Source organism: Peromyscus leucopus, chromosome 9, assembly GCF_004664715.2.
Source record: "Peromyscus leucopus breed LL Stock chromosome 9, UCI_PerLeu_2.1, whole genome shotgun sequence".
NCBI lineage: Eukaryota > Metazoa > Chordata > Mammalia > Rodentia > Cricetidae > Peromyscus > Peromyscus leucopus.
Genome location: NC_051070.1, coordinates 76,653,674 through 76,673,469, shown reverse-complemented (window position 1 = coordinate 76,673,469; position 19,796 = coordinate 76,653,674). Strand labels below are relative to the sequence as shown.

General features: G+C 46.1%; 1 protein-coding gene across 3 annotated transcripts in view; it reads left to right on the top strand.

The window, feature by feature from the left end:
• Samd4a (sterile alpha motif domain containing 4A) overlaps positions 1–19,796 on the top strand; it is a 217,559-nt gene that overhangs the window by 132,811 nt on the left and 64,952 nt on the right. For all 3 annotated transcript variants that reach the window (XM_028873583.2, XM_028873582.2, XM_037208597.1), the window contains exon 2: positions 709–1,227. In XM_028873583.2, the coding sequence (XP_028729416.1) occupies positions 709–1,227 (519 nt within the window). The remainder of the gene's footprint in view (positions 1–708; positions 1,228–19,796) is intronic.

Genomic DNA, 19,796 nt, shown 5'->3' with positions numbered 1-19,796 from the left:
GACATGAATGAGAATTAGAGACTCCAAACATCTAAGCATTTGTTTGCTGAATTTTTAAACCTTTTTTTTTTTAAATGGGGATTGTATTTATTTTTATTTTATGTATATGTGTTTGCCTGTCTGTATGTCTGTGCACCGTGTATGTGTGAAGTGCCGGAGGAAGCCAGAAGAGGACGTCAGATGCCCTGGGGCTGGAGTAAGGGACAGCTGTGAGCCACCTTGTGGGTGCTGGAAATTGATCCTAAGTCCTCTTGAAAAGAAGCCAAGTGCTCTCAACCACTGAGCCACCTCTCCAGCCCCAATAATTTAGTTTTCTGAGACAAGGTCTCATATAGTTCATGCTGCCCCTAACTTCCTAAGGAATAGTGGGTGACCTTGAACTTCTGAACCTCCTGTCTCCACCATCAAAGTACTAGGACTACAGGTGTCCACCACTATACCCAGTGCAAAGGATCAAGCCTAAGGCTTGTGAGTGCTAGGGATGCATTCTACTTCCTGCACACTCTTAAGAATTTTTGAGCTATCTCTCACTGAAGTCCCTGGCCCCTGAAAACCTCAGGCCAGCTAACCACTCTCATATACAGGGAGTCTTGAGAACATAGGCAGGGTGTCTAAGCTGGGACTCTTAAGTCACAGAAATTCAGAGTGCAGTGTTTAGTGGGATCATGGGTGTATTTGCTCATGTGTCCTGTGTACTTTTCCTTCCAGGAATCATTAACCAATGGCAACAGGAATCCAAGGATAAAGTGATTTCCCTTCTGTTAACTCACCTGCCTTTGCTGAAGCCAGGAAACCTCGACGCAAAAGCAGAGTATATGAAACTGCTGCCCAAGATCCTGGCGCACTCTATCGAACACAACCAGCACATCGAGGAGAGCAGGCAGCTGCTGTCCTACGCTCTGATCCACCCGGCCACTTCCCTAGAAGACCGTAGTGCTCTAGCCATGTGGCTGAATCATTTGGAGGACCGTACATCGACCAGCTTTGGCAGCCAGAACCGAGGCCGCTCGGACTCTGTGGATTATGGACAGACGCACTACTATCACCAAAGACAGAACTCGGACGACAAGCTCAATGGATGGCAGAACTCTCGGGATTCTGGGATTTGCATCAACGCCTCCAGCTGGCAGGACAAAAGCCTGGGGTGTGAGAATGGCCACGTGCCCCTCTACTCTTCCTCATCTGTCCCCACCACAATCAACACGATTGGAACCAGCACAAGTACGAGTAAGTCCCCCTGGAACCCCTTTAATGCATTCTGGATTGGTGATTTGCTGTGTGTGGCACGTCCTGCTGACATCGTCTGCTCTGAGCACCCTGTAACCCTGGGAGAAGAGGGCTGGTGGCAGTCGGCTGTGGGAGAGGGCTCTTTGGACCCGGTATTTGTTGCTCTTTGGCTCTGGAAAGATGAAAATTCTGGGCAGGTTAAAATGATGGATGGTCCAAGATTGGGGTTTAGACAGACCAAAAATAAAGAAATGAGAGAAGAGAGAGTCAATGGTGAAAGAAGGAACCTTTCTGTTTCCACAAATAAAAATGCCTTTCACCCTGGGGCTCAGGGATTTGCAGAGACATTGAGTTACTGTGTGCTTCTCTGAAACTGACATTAACCCATGGTTGACCAGCCAGCCTCATGGCTTTGTGCATTGTCTCCTCCTCCTCCTCCTCCTTTTCCTCCCCTCTCCTCCTCCTTTTCCTTTTTTTTTTAAATATGTTTTTCTTTTTTTAAAAAGTTACCTGAAAGGTCTCTTCTCCTTGTATTTTCTGGCTTAACCCCCAGATGTTGGGTGGCCCCCGAGCAGGTTTGCGGACTGAGAGTGCTGCTCTGTGCTGTGGGCTGGTGTGAACACTGTGGGCTTCCTCTAACTCAGTCTAACATGTTAGACAAGGAGGATCAGGAAATGCTTTGTGGGATGATGGAGCAAATGACAGCCTCGTCTCTCTTGACCACTCCGTAGTGGGCATGCGGCCTGGGAGTCCTTTCTACGGTGTCCTACTTAGGCCAAGCAAGGTGGCCAACCTCCACTCGTGCCTGTCTATAGCGGTGCTGTGGGAGGAGGGCGACTGCCCTCCCACAGCACCCCTTGGTGTTGATTTGCACATGTCTGGGACTGTTGTGGCGCTCCCGAGATAACTCTAAACCATTTTGGGGGAAAGGTTTTGCAATTGGAGCCAACGTGCCTGTCGACATGCAGGAAAACCCTTTGTTAAAAGAGCTGAGAGGAGGGGCTGAGAACGTAGCTTGGTGATAGTGCTCTCCTAGCATGTGTGAAGGAGGCATGGACTCAATCCCTGGCACCACAAACTTGGTTGGAAGAAGATAAGGGAAGCTTTAAAACGAGCAGGGACGCCTTGGCCTCTACGAGAATCCTTTGGCTGTTAGACCTCTTTCAATAGCTTTCTCGAATAATTAGGAATGGCAAATCATAGCTACATGAGTCCAAACAGCACATTACTAGAATAATCAACATTGAAGATGATACTCGGCCTTGGGCACAATGTAAGGTTTTTGTTGTTTTTCCCTTTTTTTTTTTTTTTTTTTTTTGCATTTATCTTTGAGTGACTTGAACAGTTGTGAGTTAGGGGTAGGTACTGCCATAGTGATTTATGATGTAAGAAAGTCTTGAGGCAATCAGTGTCCTTAACGGAATCATAGTCTATCAAGAACAACTTTGATCAGCCTCTGTGTAACAGAATGATGGCTGACACCACAGCGGATATGAAGCCTCTTAGCCTGAGTTTCCTAAGTGAGTGACGGGATCCAGTTGTGATCACAAAAGGCCTTGGTAACTGAAGAGATGCAGGTTCTGAGCAGCCCGCCATCTTCTTTGTGTTTGTATACTCATTTTGCAGATTGATCTACTCAGCATCAGGTTTTGACAGTATTGGCACTTTGAACATGCTTATCAGATTGTGTCAGCAACCACTCCCTTGAACAGTGACTGCCCAGCCCTGCGGAGAAGGTTGTAGATGACTCCCATGGCTGTCTTGCCCTTGTGTACTTGAGTTTCGAAGGGCTAGAGGTTTAACCAGATGACGATGTGACATATATCTAGAAGACAAAAGGAGTCTTAGAGCATCAGCAGAAACTATGAAAGATCTCAGATCTCCCTTCTAGAACATTCCCTTCCAGCATTTAGGCCACATCAACTTTGAGTTTCAGTGTTTACTCCCCTGCATGGCCATGGTAGCTCGGTTGTGTTTTTCAAAATTGTAAGCCTTTAGGTCATCAGTTCAGTCATGAGTCTATAAAATACACTCCATGTTCTGAGAGGCCACCTGAGGAACTAGAAAACTCGTGGACTTGAGTGTCAACCAACACCCTCCAAGGTCTAAACTAAATCTGCAGTTTGCTAACTGCAACTTGGTCGGGTTATTAACTCCTTTGAACATAGCTCCCACTTGTAAAAAGAGAACATTCCTGATGCTTAACTTCTCGGTCTGTGTGGGAAGATGATGTCCTGGCCAGAGCGGCAGGGAGCACACAGTAGGTGTGCACTAGATGGATACATGGGGAAAACTGGCGAATACGGAAAGGAACGAAGTGTTAATGGAGATGTCTGGAGTCTGTACCCTCGCTTTCAGTTCTGAGTGCCCTGGACAGAACATCTTTCCCTAAGTCTAGGGCCACACAGAGTAAAGGTGCTCATTGACTCAAGTGGTCTTTGTTCCAATAAACCCACTATTGGATAAGTTGGATAAGTCCATATCCAATCAAACTTAAAATGTTCATAAGCCAAGACTTGTTTGATAAACCTAGCTTGTCCAGCACTGTAACTTAGCCAATCCTGCCTCAGATAGGTTCAGAACACTTACATTAGTCTACAGTGGGCAAAATCATCTGATTCAAGGTGATTTATTTTTCTTGAGTATCAAAAAGTGAAAAATGGAATGTTTGTGTATGTGCGCTTTTACACAATCTCAAGTTAAGACATCATCAAGTCCAACCATTTCAAGCTGGGGACTAAATGTAGTCCAGGGGACTACGAACGTACTGTGACTTGGGCTATCCCACTGTAGGAGAAAGTGGGTACAATTTCTCCCACTCTACTAGAGGGTTGCCTTTCTTCTTTCAAAGTGGGAAAAAGCAGCAGCTCAAAATATTAGGAATTTAAGAATTTAAATTGGTAACTGCTTCCCATTTTCAAATTATCAACCATGTTAGTGATAGTGCAGAGGAACTCACGCACAGCCACACCCTTACAGTTTTGTTAATTTCTTGAAAAGATTTATTCTTTTATTTTACATGTATGGGTGTTTGCCTGCATGTATATCTGTGTACTATGACATGCCTGGAACCCAGGGAGGCCAGAAGATGGCATCAGATGCCGTGGATCTGCAGTTACAGATGGTTATGAACTGGGTGCTGGGAATTGAACCCGGATCCTATGGAAGAGCATCAAGTGCTCTTTTCGATGAACCATCTCTCCAGCTCTCTTATTTTAATTTTTAACCTGGTTTTAGTCCAGTGACTGATTGTATAGCCTCTTAGATCATTATACCTTCCAAAAAGTGGCTCTGTAGCTTCTTCCCTGGAGAGGTTCCCAATCCTCCTGCAGACACTTACCGTCTGTCCTGTCCCGAGACTGCTGGAATCCATGGGAAACATAAGCAGAAGGCATTGCCCAGCTTGCAGGGAGAGAGAGGCTGTGTCAATCAGTGTCATGATTAAATATTTCTTTCTGACTTATTTCTCAAAGAATGCCATGTTCCTGGCTTATGTAGAAGCAAAGTGTAACATGGTCGATCGATCGATCGATCGATTGATCGATCGACTGCTACAGGATCCTGTAGGTTCAGTGTTGATTGGCTGGTTGGCTGTCTTGGCCGATCTTGTGTAGCTATCACAGAATCTCCTGGCCTGGGTCATTTACACACCGGAGAAGCTTGTTGGGCTTATGGTTCTGGAGGATGAGAAGACTAAGAGAGAGGAGCCACTTCTGGTGAGGGTCTTCTACCGAATCATACCATGGTGGATGACATCACATGGACAGAAGAATGACTGTGAGTGTGTGCAAAGGAGGACTGAATTCATTTTTGTAACAAAACAGCATTAACAGCATTAAGTCATTCATAATGGCAAAGCCCCGTGACCTTATTAATTCTTCAAGGTCCCACTTCTCAACCCTGTTGCCTTGGGATCGGGTTTCCAGTTCATGAAGTTTGGGAAACACATTTAAACGACAGTAGGTTGTCAACAGTCTGTCCCTTCTCCTCAGATACCCGCCTTACGACAATGCTAAGTAGGTTGTCTACTGTAAGCGTTATGAATGTTTGGAATGGAAAGATTCTTGTGATCTGGGGGCGTGGAGGGGGGTCAAGCTTTAGCAGAGGGAATGAGAAGTGGGGAGGAAAACTGGAGGAGGGCTCAGGAGAGAATGTCCATTCTGAGCAGAGGGATGGAGTTGAGGGTGTGCGAGCAGGTTGGAAGAGAGTGGAGACAGGAGTGAAGGCAGACAGAAGGGAGGTCTCTGTGAGCCGTGCTCAGTGGGCTGAAGAGAGAATGTGAGCAGTGCTACACAGGGATCGGTCACCTCTAGGCAAACCAGATGGGCAACAATCCATGGGTGCAAAGTCAGTGAATTTCACAGCCTGTGCTGTGAAATCCTACAAGCATCATTAGGATGAGTTCAGGAACAAAGTAGCAGGAAGATTCTGGGTGGTTATCCATGGCTGATGAGAGCGTAAACTGGTTCAGCCATTGTGGAAACCAGGGTGGAGGTTTCTCAGAAACCAGCGATTGGCGACAGCAGAGATGCCTCAGCAGCCACGAACTTCCTGCTCTGGTAGAAAGGCCAGAGTTTGGTTCCCAGAACCCACATTGAGCTGCTCACAACCTACAGTACCTCCAACTTCAGGGAATGCAGCGCCCTCTTCTGACCTTTGTGGGAATTGCATCCACACACACATACCTACACACAGATATATAGAGATACCTAATTTCAAATTTTTAATTAAACAAACCCAGCAATTGATATTCCATATAACACAGTTAAACCACTCCTGAATGTTCCAGCACTACTTACAGAAGCTAAATTATAGAACTAACAGGTGTCCAGCAGCAAAAGAATGGATAAGGAAAATATATAAATGTACACAGGAGAACTTTCCTCAGTCACTCATACACACACACACACACACACACACACACACACACACACACACACACACATCATAGTTATATATAAAACTTGTAAGTAGAAGAAAATGTGTGTGGGGGAGGGACTAACAGGAGGGCAGGAAGGTGAGGAAAGAGGGGAATAGAAAGGCATAAGGGGAAGTGAGTTTAAAATATAATAAAAAAAATTAAAGAAAGCAGTTGTTCCCAGGTGGAATTATTAGATTAGGATTCAGTGTTAGCTTGGACAAACATTATTGATCGACTCATTTTTTTTCATCCATGTGGAAAATGTTTATTGAAACTTCCGTAGGCCTAGGCCGCTCGAGGCAGCTTGGACATGTCAGTGGATAAGACCCACTTGCCAATCACTTGAGGAGCAGTCTAGTGTATATAAATTAGAGTAGGAAAGTAAGCCACACGGTCCATTAGAACTTGGTAAGTCACATGGAGGATCACGCAGGAGAACTAGGCCCTAGTGGTGAGGTGACTGGGGATGAAGTTAGTTGGGCAGGCCTCACTGGGACATGATGCAGGTGCAGGAATTAGCGACGCATCCGGGAGAAGGAACATTACAGCCCCAAAAGCTAGGGCACAGATTCCTAGACTTAACGCCCAATTTAGTCAGAGAAAAGTAAGACGGCTGTTGCCTGAAGGGGCGTGTGGTAGATAGTGGCGAGATTACTGGGCAGGGACACCCTCACATGAGGGCACAGTCTACTGTGGCAAAGACTTTGAGTTCAGTTCTCAGCAAACCAGGAAACTGCTGGGGGTGGGGGGTGGGGGGTGGGGGGAGGCGTTGGCAGATGAGGGGCGTGGCCCCGCTCACATTCTAAAGGGATTCATTGGCTGCCCTGTCTGTGAACAGACTGTACTAGGGCAAAGACAGACTCAGAAAGCACATCAAAATGTGCTCCAAAGAGGTTGATATCATCATCATCCAGGCAAGAGACCATGATGGCTGTCATGATGCCAATGCATCATCCAGTTCGCCTACTTTAAAAGTCAATTCTTTTCTCACTATGTCTCTTTCATTCAGTTTTGCAATTAGTAAAGGGAGTGAGAGAGAGGACAGCAATGTAACTCCACTGGGTTTTGCCTGTGCCACTCCTGGAAGGATGACGTCACTTCCAGTTGAGATGGGTAAGTCTGAATGGGCCAGGCAGAGTCGTTTGGGGAGAACTCAGTGTCATCATTGGGGTGCTTGGCCCGGGTGATGGAGAATCAGAGATGCTGAGGAGGTGGTAGGGTACGTGTTTGGGGAAAGAGACTTAGTGGCTGGGTCGCATTTAAAGCAATAAGACTAAATGATGGTACAAGGTGGAGACAACCAAAGACTCATAGTCTGGCTGTTCAACCTGGAGCCCAGCAGAGCAAAGACAAAGTAACAAGTGACTCTAAGAGGAGCCACCCAGTTAGGGAACACCAAAGCCTTTCAAGACAAATGGAAAAAAACAAAAAACACTTCAGAAAGACAAGAGTAACGGGCTGAGTAAAGCGTATTGATAGGACCAAGAATTAGCCATCATATTGATCAAGGAAGGATAATAGATAAATAAGAGAGCTCCTGCCATTTGATGAATATTGAAGATTGAGCCAGTGATTTCGAAGAGGTAGACGATGGGCTAGACCCAAGCTTGACTTTGGATGACTTGTAGAAGATGTTGTAACATAAAGATGGAGAAAAATGTTATCTATTGGAGACTTAAAAACAAATCAAAGATCCACTCAAAGTGTCTGAAGGAAAAGAATAGGATAAGGCCCAAAGCAGTGGCCCCCAACTAAGTCCCATTCCACCTATTTCCACTCTTCAGTGGCAGATGCTGAATCAAATGAGATTCCCAAGACGTCATCTAGGCCTTACGTGATGTGTCATAGCCTAAGACAAGCCACGTGTTCCCTTCTGTCAGTCTGTTTAGCCCGATAACTAAGAATGTTAGCCAGGCGGTGGTGGCGCACTCCTTTAATCCCAGCACTCAGGAGGCAGAGGCAGGTGGATCGCTGAGCTGGAGGCCAGCCTGGCCTACAGAGCGAGTTCCAGGACAGTCAGGGCTACACAGATAAACCCTGTCAAAACAGACAAAAAAACAAACAAAAAGAATGTACAGGTTATTTTTCTGGGAGCTGATGGGACCGGAAAGGTACAAAGTATTGGTCGTCACAATCTTGCACAAGGTTTAGTCAACTTCCTTTCATCCACCAAGGGAGAGCACGTGTAGGGAGCAGCGAACCTGTTGCTTCCTATCTGTAGTCTGAGGTAGGATAGGGAAGCCACCTCAGGAAAGGATGAGCATTTCCTGGCTTACATGCTTCTAACCCTCCTCCAGTGGAGGTGAGTGCTCCTGTTCCAGACTGTTTGACGCTTTTCTACTCTTTGCTGGTCAACTTAGACCTGATTTTAAATAAAACAAAAAACTGTGAGTGGCAGGAAATCATCATTCTATTCACATCACAGTGGTGCTTGATTCCTGTTTGTGGGAGAGGAAGGCTGGGCATCGGACGTAAGGCCTCATGCCGGCAGTGTGCCTCTTCACTTCACACCTGGCTCTTTTCTACTTCTGAGACAGGGGTCTCCTAGGTTGCCCAGGGTGCACTTGAACTTGTGATGCTCCTGCCTCAGCCTGGGATTACAAGCATTGGTCACCAGTCCCACCTCATACTTGCTTGTTGGGGACATTATGGTGTTTTTGTTTGCTCGTTTGTTTTGAGACAGGGTCTCACCATGTAACTCTGATGGGCTTGGAATTTATTTTGTAGACCAGGCTGACCCAGAACTCACAGAAATCTGCCTGGCTCTGCCTCCCTAGTGCTGGGATCAAAGACATGCGACACCACTCTTTTTTTTTTTTTTTTTTTTTTTTGGCATTCTCTACATTTGAATTTAGGAGCATGCTGGTCTTGCTAGCCCAGGATGAGCCAGGAAATTTACACACCAAACAGATGACACCAACAGGCCTATTTGGTCCCCCCCCCCCTTCAGATTCATAGTCTGGTTTCAATTGTTAGGATTTGTTTTATTAATCTTAATTCATGTTTTTCTAGTCGGTAGAACGAATACGTTGGAAGTAAATCAGCACCCCCCTCACACACACAAGTAACTTGATGCTAACACTCAACAACATAGCATTTACTATTTAGAACTTTTTACACAAATGTTAATTCACCCGACTCTCCGAACTCCATGATGTGGGCCCGTTTGCTCTGTTCACTTGACAGCGAAGGAAATGGCCACTAAGAGGTTAAGTAACTTGATGGACAACAGGGACTGAGTCAGCGAGGATTTCAACTGGGATGGGGAGGTCCCAGAGACTCTCACACGCCCTTCCCTTCTGACGCTCTCTTTAGCAGTCCACTGATGGCATCGGATTGTCCCGCATCCGGGACCAGGCACTGTGTGGCCTTGACAGTCTCCACAGGTATAAGACTCCACAAAACTGCTGGTTTTCTTCGACTCCCCAACGCTGAGGGGCTGCTCCTTGGCTGCCCCACCTGTCTGCTGTTCACAGAGCACCTTGCTGTGAGCTCTTAGCATCCTGGCTCAGTCTTCAGTTAGCGTTCTCACCCCCTGACCTTCCTGATTGTTAACTCCTGGGACTCTTTAGCAACAAGGACTAGCATTTCTTCATCCCGTTTTCCCAGCATCCAGAACACTGTGGCTCAGAAAGTCACAGAGATTTTGGAGATGGAAAGTTCCTGGTCTGCATCTGGAGCCACTCTCCCATGGCAGAGCATCCCAGTTAGATAATGGCTGCCTCTCACAAGCCCAGATGTGGCCTCTGGATCCTCCTCCAATTGCCCCCCCCCCCACTAAGCAGCCACTATAATTCAATAAGAGATGCCCTTAGAGCTGAAGGCTGTGCGCCCATCTCGGCAGAGATGTTTGCGGAGCGGTAGGGACTTCCATTCCTAGGCTTACACACACTGGCAGATGTTCACTAAAAGTAATGAATTTCCAAACTAAACAAGGAAACGTCCCTCGGAACACACTAAATATTTAGCCGTGAGACTGAGCACTCAGCCTTCTGTTAGTCCTCTCAGTGATGTTTATTTTTACTACTTTTTTATGACTTCTGTTAACAAATTGGTTTAATATCAAAGACTTTAAGGAATAAAGTGGGATCTTGACCGTAGAGGGAGGTAGTGATATGAATTGATACATGTAATCAAAAGCCATGGGGTATACACAAATTCATACCCCCCCCCCAAAAAAAAAGAGTATATGTAAAAATGGCCAGGCTCTGAGTAAGACACGCTATCTGGTTTAGTTAGCCTCTGTTAGTGACAGTTTCCTGCCTTTGATAATATAGTGGGGTTCTGATACGTCACTTAGGGGAAGCTGGGTAAATTGGCTCATGAGAACTGGCTGTAATATTTTCGCAGTTTCTTAGAAATCTATAATTATTTCAACCTTGATGTTCTGAAGGCAGAAGCCAAACACGACAGCATACACGTAATTCCTGTGCTTTGGATTTAGAAGCAGGAAAATGAGTTTGAAGGGGGCCTCAGCTACGTAATGAACCCAAGGCCAGCCTGAACGACATAGTGAAACTTTGTTTCAAAAAAACAAAAGGAAAAAAAAAGGAAGAAGGAAGCTAGCTTGGGAGGGAGAGTACCTGTGTTTTCAGGCGGGTGGGCGGGTGCCATAGTGCGGTACTTGTTTTTTTGTTGGTTTTTGTTTTCCTGGGTGATGGAAGGAGTCCTTCCGCCTATGGAAGGGCTGGTAGGCTCTGTCCCAGTCACTGTCTCAAAGAAAACACTGGTAGTAGATGAGGAAGAGGCAGGGAGGAAGGCCTAAGGTAGATGGCTCCTTTAGGAGCCCGGAAAGCATAAGGGGAAAATCCCCTCCCTTAGCATCTGCCCTTAGGCGGCAGGGCAGGACTGGCTCTCTCCAAACTGCTTCTTAGCTCACAAAGCCATTCTTTTCCAAACCCTGCCATCTACATTTTCCTATGAAGCTGCTAGGCACTTAGGGCTTATTCCACTGAGCCTGTGAGAGCCCAGCAGAAGCAAGGCGGAGAGATCTCTCCCTCCGCAGCAACAGGCCTGGTGAGCTGGAGACCTTGTGGGCTGTGGGTGTCTTCACCCTAAGTCCTGCGGGCCACTAGAAAATTTGGAGAACCTGTCTTTTACCAACAGATAGTTTTTGTCCATGGAAAAGTCCTTCCCCTAAATCTAACCAGCCTAGAGTAACTGCAAAATCCCCCGATTTCCTTACTCTCCCCCATTTGCTCTTCAAAGAGGTAGCGAGTGAAAAAGTTGGTGTGCTTCCTGTGAGAGGCATTTGTAACAGCTGCCATGATGTATTTTTAGCCATAGCCTCCTTCCCCTTTGGGGGAACTTTTTTTTAGTATGGCATTGGCCTTCCCAACACACACTGCATTGTAAAGATGCTCGGAGATATCTCAGAGGACCAGTATTGCCACTGACAAATCTCTCTCTCCTTTGCCAGAGTCCAGAGGTTTTACCCGGCCCTGTTCTCCTCACAGCATTTAGTGTTTGTTTTCTAGGGCTTGGGGAAGAACAATAAGAAACCACCACAGTGAGCAAGAAGGTTACTAATAGCTCCTGCCTCGGAGCCCCGGCTGCCCTGGATAAGGCCAAAACCTCTGTGGGCACCACACACCTTAGGTCATGAGGGTGAGCCATCCCTTCTCATCTGGGAGGATTTTTTTAGACTTTAATGACAGCAAGGATTATTAAACGCTAGATGAGCTACCAAGAAAGATAGTCATGTCCCTGTCCCCTACCATACTTTAAAAATAGGTTGTGTTCTGGCTGCAATAAATGGCTTATGTTGGACTAGTCCGGCAGGGCGGAAGAGAAAGCAAGAGGCATCTTAAGATTCATTTTGAGCCATACAGTCTTATAAGTCCTTTTATTTCACCAGATTTAGAGTCTTATTCCAGTGTGAGCTGCTGTACAAACAAATGAAAAAATTTCATTTTGCATTTGCTTTTTTGTTTGATCTCAGGGTTGTGGAGGGGGGAGGGGGGAAATACCAGGTTATGCTGGAAAAAAAAAAAGAAGTATCGTAAGTATAGCTGATCCATAGCTCTGATAACTAGATAAAACTTACAAAGTTTCAGGTGCCAGATGAATGTAAATCTGAGAGAGACTGAGCTAGGCAGAGACAGATAGCGGTGGAGAGGGGACCACACACATGTTGGTGTTCTTGTGTATCTGGTGGGTGTGCATGTGCCTGGGGAGGACAGAGGACATCTTAGTTATCATTCCTCAGGTACCATCCACCTTGTGATTTGAGAAGGCATACCCCTGGCCTGGAACTCATCAAGTAAGCTAGGCTGACTGGCCAGGAGCCCCAGGAACCGGAGTGTCTCTCTCTTCCCATTCCTGAGATTATAAGCTCATGTTTCCACATCCAGGTTGTTGTTTTGGGTTATTGTTTTGTGCATTTTGTTTTGGTTTAGTTTGGTGTTTTGTTTGTGGGTTTTTTTTTTTTTTTTTGAGATAGAATCTCACTCTGTAGTTCTGGCCATCCTGGAACTCACTCTGTAGACCAGACTGGTCTTGAACTTACAGAGATCAGCCTGCCTCTGCCACTTTCTCCCATTAGCCCCTGCTATTCTCTGTTAGGTACAATGACATTTAAGCCAATAAAAAGAAGGCTATGGCATAAGGAAGCCTGGAAAGCCGAGGTGGAGAATGCTGAGTTCAAGCCCAGCCGCGGATACAGTGAGACTCTGAGAAGATGAAGAAGAAGAATTAGTGTCTAAGGAAGAAGGAGTAAGAGAGCCGGAGGACCCAAGCAGGTCCTTGTGGTCCAGGTGTTCGGTCCGTTGTCATAAACAGATTGCATCACTGTAGTTAGGGAGCAGAACCAAGGAGAACACAGGGTTTGCTTGAAAGTTTTCAGTCGACGTTGCTGAGATGCTTCACAGTGAGACCTATGTGGAACTAAACATTTTATTTGTGACGTACACAGGTGTAGGTCAAGGGACTGCTGCTCTCTGGAGACAGTTCTTTCCTGGCAACTTGGAGGATTCAGGGATCAAACTCAGGACATAGGGCCTGTGTACAAATCGTCTGCCTACTGAGCCAACTGGGCTTCCCACAGCTACAAGATTTATAATAGACTGTTCTGTGCATTGATCGGATTCGCTTAGCTTGATACTGGCCAGCTTTTCATTGCCAATGGAAATATGTGAGACAGGCTAATTTTATTTAACAAAAAAAAAAAAAAAGGAGGTTCACTCACCCCCCAGTTTGAGGAGCTCAAGGGCACCTGCATGGGACCAAATACGGGAAGGATCCACTTGGCTGCCACACCATGGCAGATGTCAATCTCAGAACTGTGTGGAAGCAAAGTGGCCACACGGCGCACAGGAAGAGAGGAACTGGACATGGCCAGGCTCAGGCTTCTATGACAAGCCTCAATGGGAACTACTCAGGACTTCGTGAAAACCACCCTAATCACTCCCAAGAAGAGCACTCTCAAGTGACTTATAGACCCCCTACATGGCCCTATCTGTTAGAGGCCCCACACATCTCCCATGCTACACTTTGGGGCCACACTTGTCACAGAAGATGTTGAGAGACAATCCACACGCAGTGCCATATAAAGGGAACTATAAGGATATGCATGGCATCTGAGCTATTCAACTTTGGGATCTAAACAGCGAAGTGGTTTTTGTTTGGTTGTTTTTAGATTGATTTATTTTATGTGTGTGGATGGTCTGCCTGTGTGTGTGTTTGTACACCACATGTGTGCAGTGCCTCCAGAGGCCAGGAGAGGGCATTGGATCCCTTGGAACTAGAGTCACAGAAGGTAATTAGTGGCCATGTGAATGCTGCGATTTGCACCTCTGTCCTCTGGAAGAGCAGACAGTGTTCTTAATAGCTGAGCCATCTCTCTGGCCCCCGATAAAGTGTTCTTGATCAATAACTAGGGGTATAGTCATGTTTATAGTTAAGTTGTTTTTGACTACTAAATCACCTTTATTCATAGATAAAATGGGAATAAGTTTTATCCCAAGTTCTCTCAGTCGACCTGCTCAGGATGGGAATGTGCTCGCTGTAACAGCCATTTAAAGCATTGACTTATAGGAATGAGACCTTAAAGCACATTATCTTAAAACTTGAATATGTACATCCATCCATAGTCATTAAACCCTTTTACATTACTTTATTTTGTATGTATGGGTGTTTTACCTGCATGTATGTCAGTGTATCATGTGCATGATTGGTGCCCACAGAGGCCAGAAGAGGTTGTTAGATCCCCTAGGACTGATGTTACAGATGGTGCTGATAATTGAACCCCAGTCCTTTGGAAGAGCAGTTAATGCTCTTAACCACTGAGCCAATGCTCCAGCCCCCGTGATCCTTCCATAGAGGATTATATTGCTTTTTCTCATCTGTGTGACAAAGTCCCTGACAGAAGAACCTTGAGGGGGAAAGAAACCGGGGGACCTCCTGCTTTCAGAATGTGTCGTCCGTCATGGGGGCATGCAGGGCATGATGGGAGTGTGTGATGGAGTCTTGCTGACATCATGAGGACAAGAGGAGCGGGTCAGATAGCAAAGCCTGGCTGTGACCTCCACAGTCTCACAGTCCTTGATGGCCTCCTTCAGCCTTGGGCCCCACTGTGTAAAGCCATCACAGCCCTCAAGACGGCCCCACAAGCTGGAGAGCGAGCACCGTTCAGACCGTGAGCCCGTGAAGGAGTCAGTCCCCCACCCTCTCCTGCGGTGAGTCTGGCCATGACAGCTGCCAGGCTCCTTTTATTGAGTGGTCTAATGAGTGGTATAGAGAAGGCACGAGTCCCAATCTCATGCCCCCAAATCTGGTCTACCCTCATGCTTAGACCTGGGACATTAAGGCTTGCAATTGCAATTGGTCTTTGCTCTCTCTCTCTCTCTCTCTCTCTCTCTCTCTCTCTCTCTCTCTCTCTGTGTGTGTGTGTGTGTGCATAAGAAGTTTCTTTTGAGTGTGAATATCTGAAACATGGAGTCATTATAATGATTACACCTACAGTAACTGCAGAGCCGGTAACTTCGGTCTCCTAATTAGATGGAACAGTTATAACGATTCCAAATTTTCTCCTATCTCAGTATCATTTACATTCTTTTCTTCTTTCTTTTATTTTTGAGATTATAATACAATTACATCATTTTCTCCTTCACTTTCCTCCCTCCAAATCCTCCATATACTCCTCCCTGCTCTCTTTACAATTCATGGCCCCATTTTCTTTGTGTGTGTGTGCGCGCGCGCGCGCGCGCGCGCACGCGCACACACACACACACACACACACTGCTAAACACCCAAATACAACCTTCTCAATCTGTGTAATGTTGCTTGTGTGTATGTGTTACACACACACACACACACACACACACACACACACACACACACACACAGCTAAACACCCAAATACAACCTTCTCAATCTGTGTAATGTTGCTTGTGTGTATGTGTTTCAAGGGCTGACCCCAACTGGTGTGCTCCTCCCTGGGGAAGACAGTTTCTCCTGCTCTCAGCCTTCCCCCATTGCCTGTAGTTCTTTGTCTAGAGCGTCGTGGCCTTTTTTGTTTTTTCTTTCGTTTTTTAAGAGCATGTGAAGTTGGGAGGGGAAATAGGTTTGATCAAAGCACATATGCATGTATAAAATTCTCAATAAAGAATTAGTAGCCCCTTATAAGACCTTGAAAGACCCAGTATTTGACTGGGAAAATGGCTTAGTGGTTAAGAATAAATGTTGCTCTTGCAGAGCCTGAGTTCAATTCCCAGCCCCCACATCAGGCAGCTTACAACTGCCTGGAACTCCAACATCAGGGGACCAACACCTCTCTGGCCTCCTTGGGCGGGCACACACACACACACACACACACACACACACACACACGCACGCATGCATGCATACACACACACACACACACACACACACACACGCACGCACGCACGCACATAAATTAATAATAATAATAATAATAGTAATAAGAAGAAAAAGAAAAAATAAAGACCCAGTAAACACCAGATCCCCTCAAGGGTTGTTCCAGTAACTGTTAAATCTTGATCTGATTTTTAAAGGAAGAATAAATAGTAAGTAAAGGTAACTGTTAATGTCCTGCCTTTGAGGCCCATTACTAAATAGGAATAAAATTTAATGAGTGATAAGTGTAAGAGTATCATTTAAATTTAACAAAATAGCCCTTAAGTAGCAGGATGTCACTCACTAGCATACAGATACAGCACACAGAAGTGTGACCAGTCCCAAGAATACAGAGTGTTCCCAGGAAAAATAATGTGTCATATTGAAAAGGCCAGTGTGGGTTAGTAAATCCACTCTGTAGCTCTGTGTAGACTCCCAGGGACTCCCAAGCCTTTACAAAGGCCTGAGGTCTGATTACTCCCAGGCTCCTTCTCTGTTCTTGCATTCTGTGTTTTTAGGATAGGCAAGTCTCCAGCCCAGAGAGCACTGAGGATCAGCACTCAGTGCTCAGCACTCAGTACTTTGATCCTGAGGGTGTCAAGGAGAATAAAAAGACTAAGTGGATGAGTCAAAGTTGGGAGGAATCCCCTTGCCAGAATCTGCACTTTCTGCACATTCGGTTGAAAGCTCCGGTAGGACTTTGGCCTCATTCATATTTTAAAAAAGGATCTGAAAACCAGTCGATGCTACCTGGAATATGGAAGCAGGATGTGGGGGCTGGGCTTGGGGGAGGGAAACGCTTTCCCTTCTACCACTTCGTGAGTCTGGTGAGGCATTTCTGTCCCCTACTTTCAAGAGTGTAGAAAGCAGAAGGCATGCAGGCGCTCTGGAGGAGAGAGGACGGAAGGAAGGCTCTCTAACAGAAAAGATGGATGAGTTAGCCTGGAGTAGTTCTGCTAAACAAAAAGCACAGGGATAATTTAGAAACTGTTGGAACTTCTTATTAAGAGAAGAATTTCTGTGCGTTGCTCAGTTTCTGCCATTTAGAAAGAAAAGGACATGGGCATGAAATGCTGGTCCAGGTCTTAGTGAGGGTAGAATTCCTGGTGGTGGTGGGGTTGGATTCTAGAATATGCTACAAGAGATGTACATGGGGCAAGGGGTGAGACAAAGTCTAACGTAGCCCAAGCTGGCCTAGAACTCCTATGATCTATCTCAACCTCCCAACTACTAGAGTTACAGACTTGTGCCATCTCATATCATTCTCTTTCCTTTAAACACACATGTAGACAGGCAGACGCAACACACACACACACACACACACATATAGACAGACAGACAGATACACACACACAGACAGACAGATACACACACACAGACAGACACACATAGACAAACAAGCAGATGCATGTGTGTGCACACACACAGAGACACACACATAGACAGATACACACACACAGATATACACACAGATACACACACACAGACATACACATAGACAGATACACACAAACAGATAGATACACACACAGATACACACACACAGACACACACACACAGACACACACATAGACAGATACACACACAGACACACACACACACACACACACACATAGACAGACAGACAGATACACACACAGAGATAGACACACATAGACAAACAAGCAGATGCATGTGTGTGCACACACAGAGACACACACATAGACAGATACACACACAGATAGATACACACACAGATACACACACATAGACACAGATACACACACAGACAGACAGATACACACACACACACACACACACACACACACACACACACACCATCGAGTGCACAAGCTCACCCCTCACTCTCTGAGACCCACCAGGCTCTGTTGTCTGTCACCTGGATTCCAGGCCATTTAAGACCATCCTTACTGCGTGTGTGGTTTCATCACACACGGTGGGATTTTGGGGGAAGCAAAGTGAACTCTTGGGAGGCTCTTAGTTGTAAGGGATTTGGTGACTATTTGGCCCACATTGCTGGTCCGAGCCATGTTTCCACAATGGAAGCAGGGCCATGCGACTTTGGGACTATTTTTCCACTGTGGATTCAAAGCAACACAACAAAGCAACATCCAGTGCCAAAGTCAAAGCGACCCCTCAGGTCTGGGTTCCCAAGACAGTCCGACTAGCCTCCACGGGTGTCAGAGGCTCACCAACGCTGTCACGGCTGGAACGTCGGCCTCCTCCTGAGCAAAGAGCGGAAGTGAGGAGGAAACGGTACATCTTCCTTGTCTGTTGTCAGCATCCAGGCTGACAGAAAACACATCACAGAGATGGGGCATCTCACTCCGTGCTTGCATTCCTAAGAAGCAGCCTGAAACCATCTGTTTTAGTCAAATCATTCCCCATTGACTAAACTTGTGATTTGTAGTATAGATTGTCTGGATTTAGCTCGTTAATCTTTACCAGCAGGAACTCTTAAAATCTGAGATTCCAGTCCCCATCTCCTGAGATTCTCTCTCCATTCATAAGCTGAAACATGTTGGAGAGAATTTATGGAAAGCATTCCTGGCGGTGATTGTTTTTTCTAGTGTGTATAGCAGATCTCCATATGTTGGGATGATTGAAGGGGGTTTTGTTTTCTGCTGTAAGCAAGTTCCGTTATGTGATGGTTTGGTCTGGCCTCTCCTCAGCTGTTCTTGTAAATGCATAGAATACGGTCTTCCCAAGTATGGCTGGGAGCTGGAGAGAGAGAACGTGCCGACGTGAGGCCACCAGTACACCCTGGTCTGGATGGATCTGCCTCAACTGGATGTGCTGGGAGACTACTCAAGATCACAGAGTGCCTGGGCAGTTGGAGGGATTGTCTTGTAGTCGCTAGGCCTTTGGGAGCTAGGCTGTGAGGAAACTGCTCATACGTGCGTATGGTCATTCAAGATGTTATTTTGCACTTTTGACACTGTCATTGACTCTGCTAGGTTTAGTGGCATCGTTTTTAGCGCTTCATCTGAATGTTAAATACAGATATTAACCTGAAAGTCAGAGCTCGCTGCAAGGACAGCAAAGCACAGTGGACAAAAAAAAAAAAAAGCCACATCTGGACAGTTGTTTACTTATAGGAACGTAGCTCCAAATTCAAAAATCTCAAAGCATTACTGGCCAAACTTCAAAGTCAAAGAGTCCTTGCTTCTTGAGAGTGTCCTCCCTTTGGGGACAGTATGGACTGTGATTCGGGCCAGTCAGTCCCAGAATGTGGATCTGAGCTGTACATTCCAAGGTTAAGGTCAGCGGGGGGTTGCTTGGCTGAGCTGTTCTCCAGGAGTCAGCGCTGCCCACACTCAGAGAAAGTGCACATCTTGCAAGCAAATGATGTGTTCCTTAACGGCTTTCTTTCCGTCTAGGTGTGTCTGTGAACAGAAAGGTAAAGATGTGTGTAGTCCTGATCCTGTCCTGTGTTCTGTTGATGACCTTGCTGTCCCTAGAGACAGCTGCACACTTTTGGCTTCCGGGGTGATTCTGTTGTTCCTCTGTCCCCACACCCCACTCTATGCAGCTGAGAGAACAGGCTGATGGCCCGCTGTTGGAGAGGCAGTTACCCTCTGAAAATGCTCCCTATGCACTCACCTGGAAGCACCCAGTTCTGGGGTCCTCTTGGTGCCCAAGTTCTCCCTCGCGGCTCCCTGGCCACATGCAAGCCTCTTTCCTGCCTTTGAAGTTTCCTGAGCAAATGTTTAAAATTGTCAATACAAAGGATTTTTATCTTCTTTCCTTAAAGAAAGACTAAAAGCACATACGGTATTTCATGTTTATATCT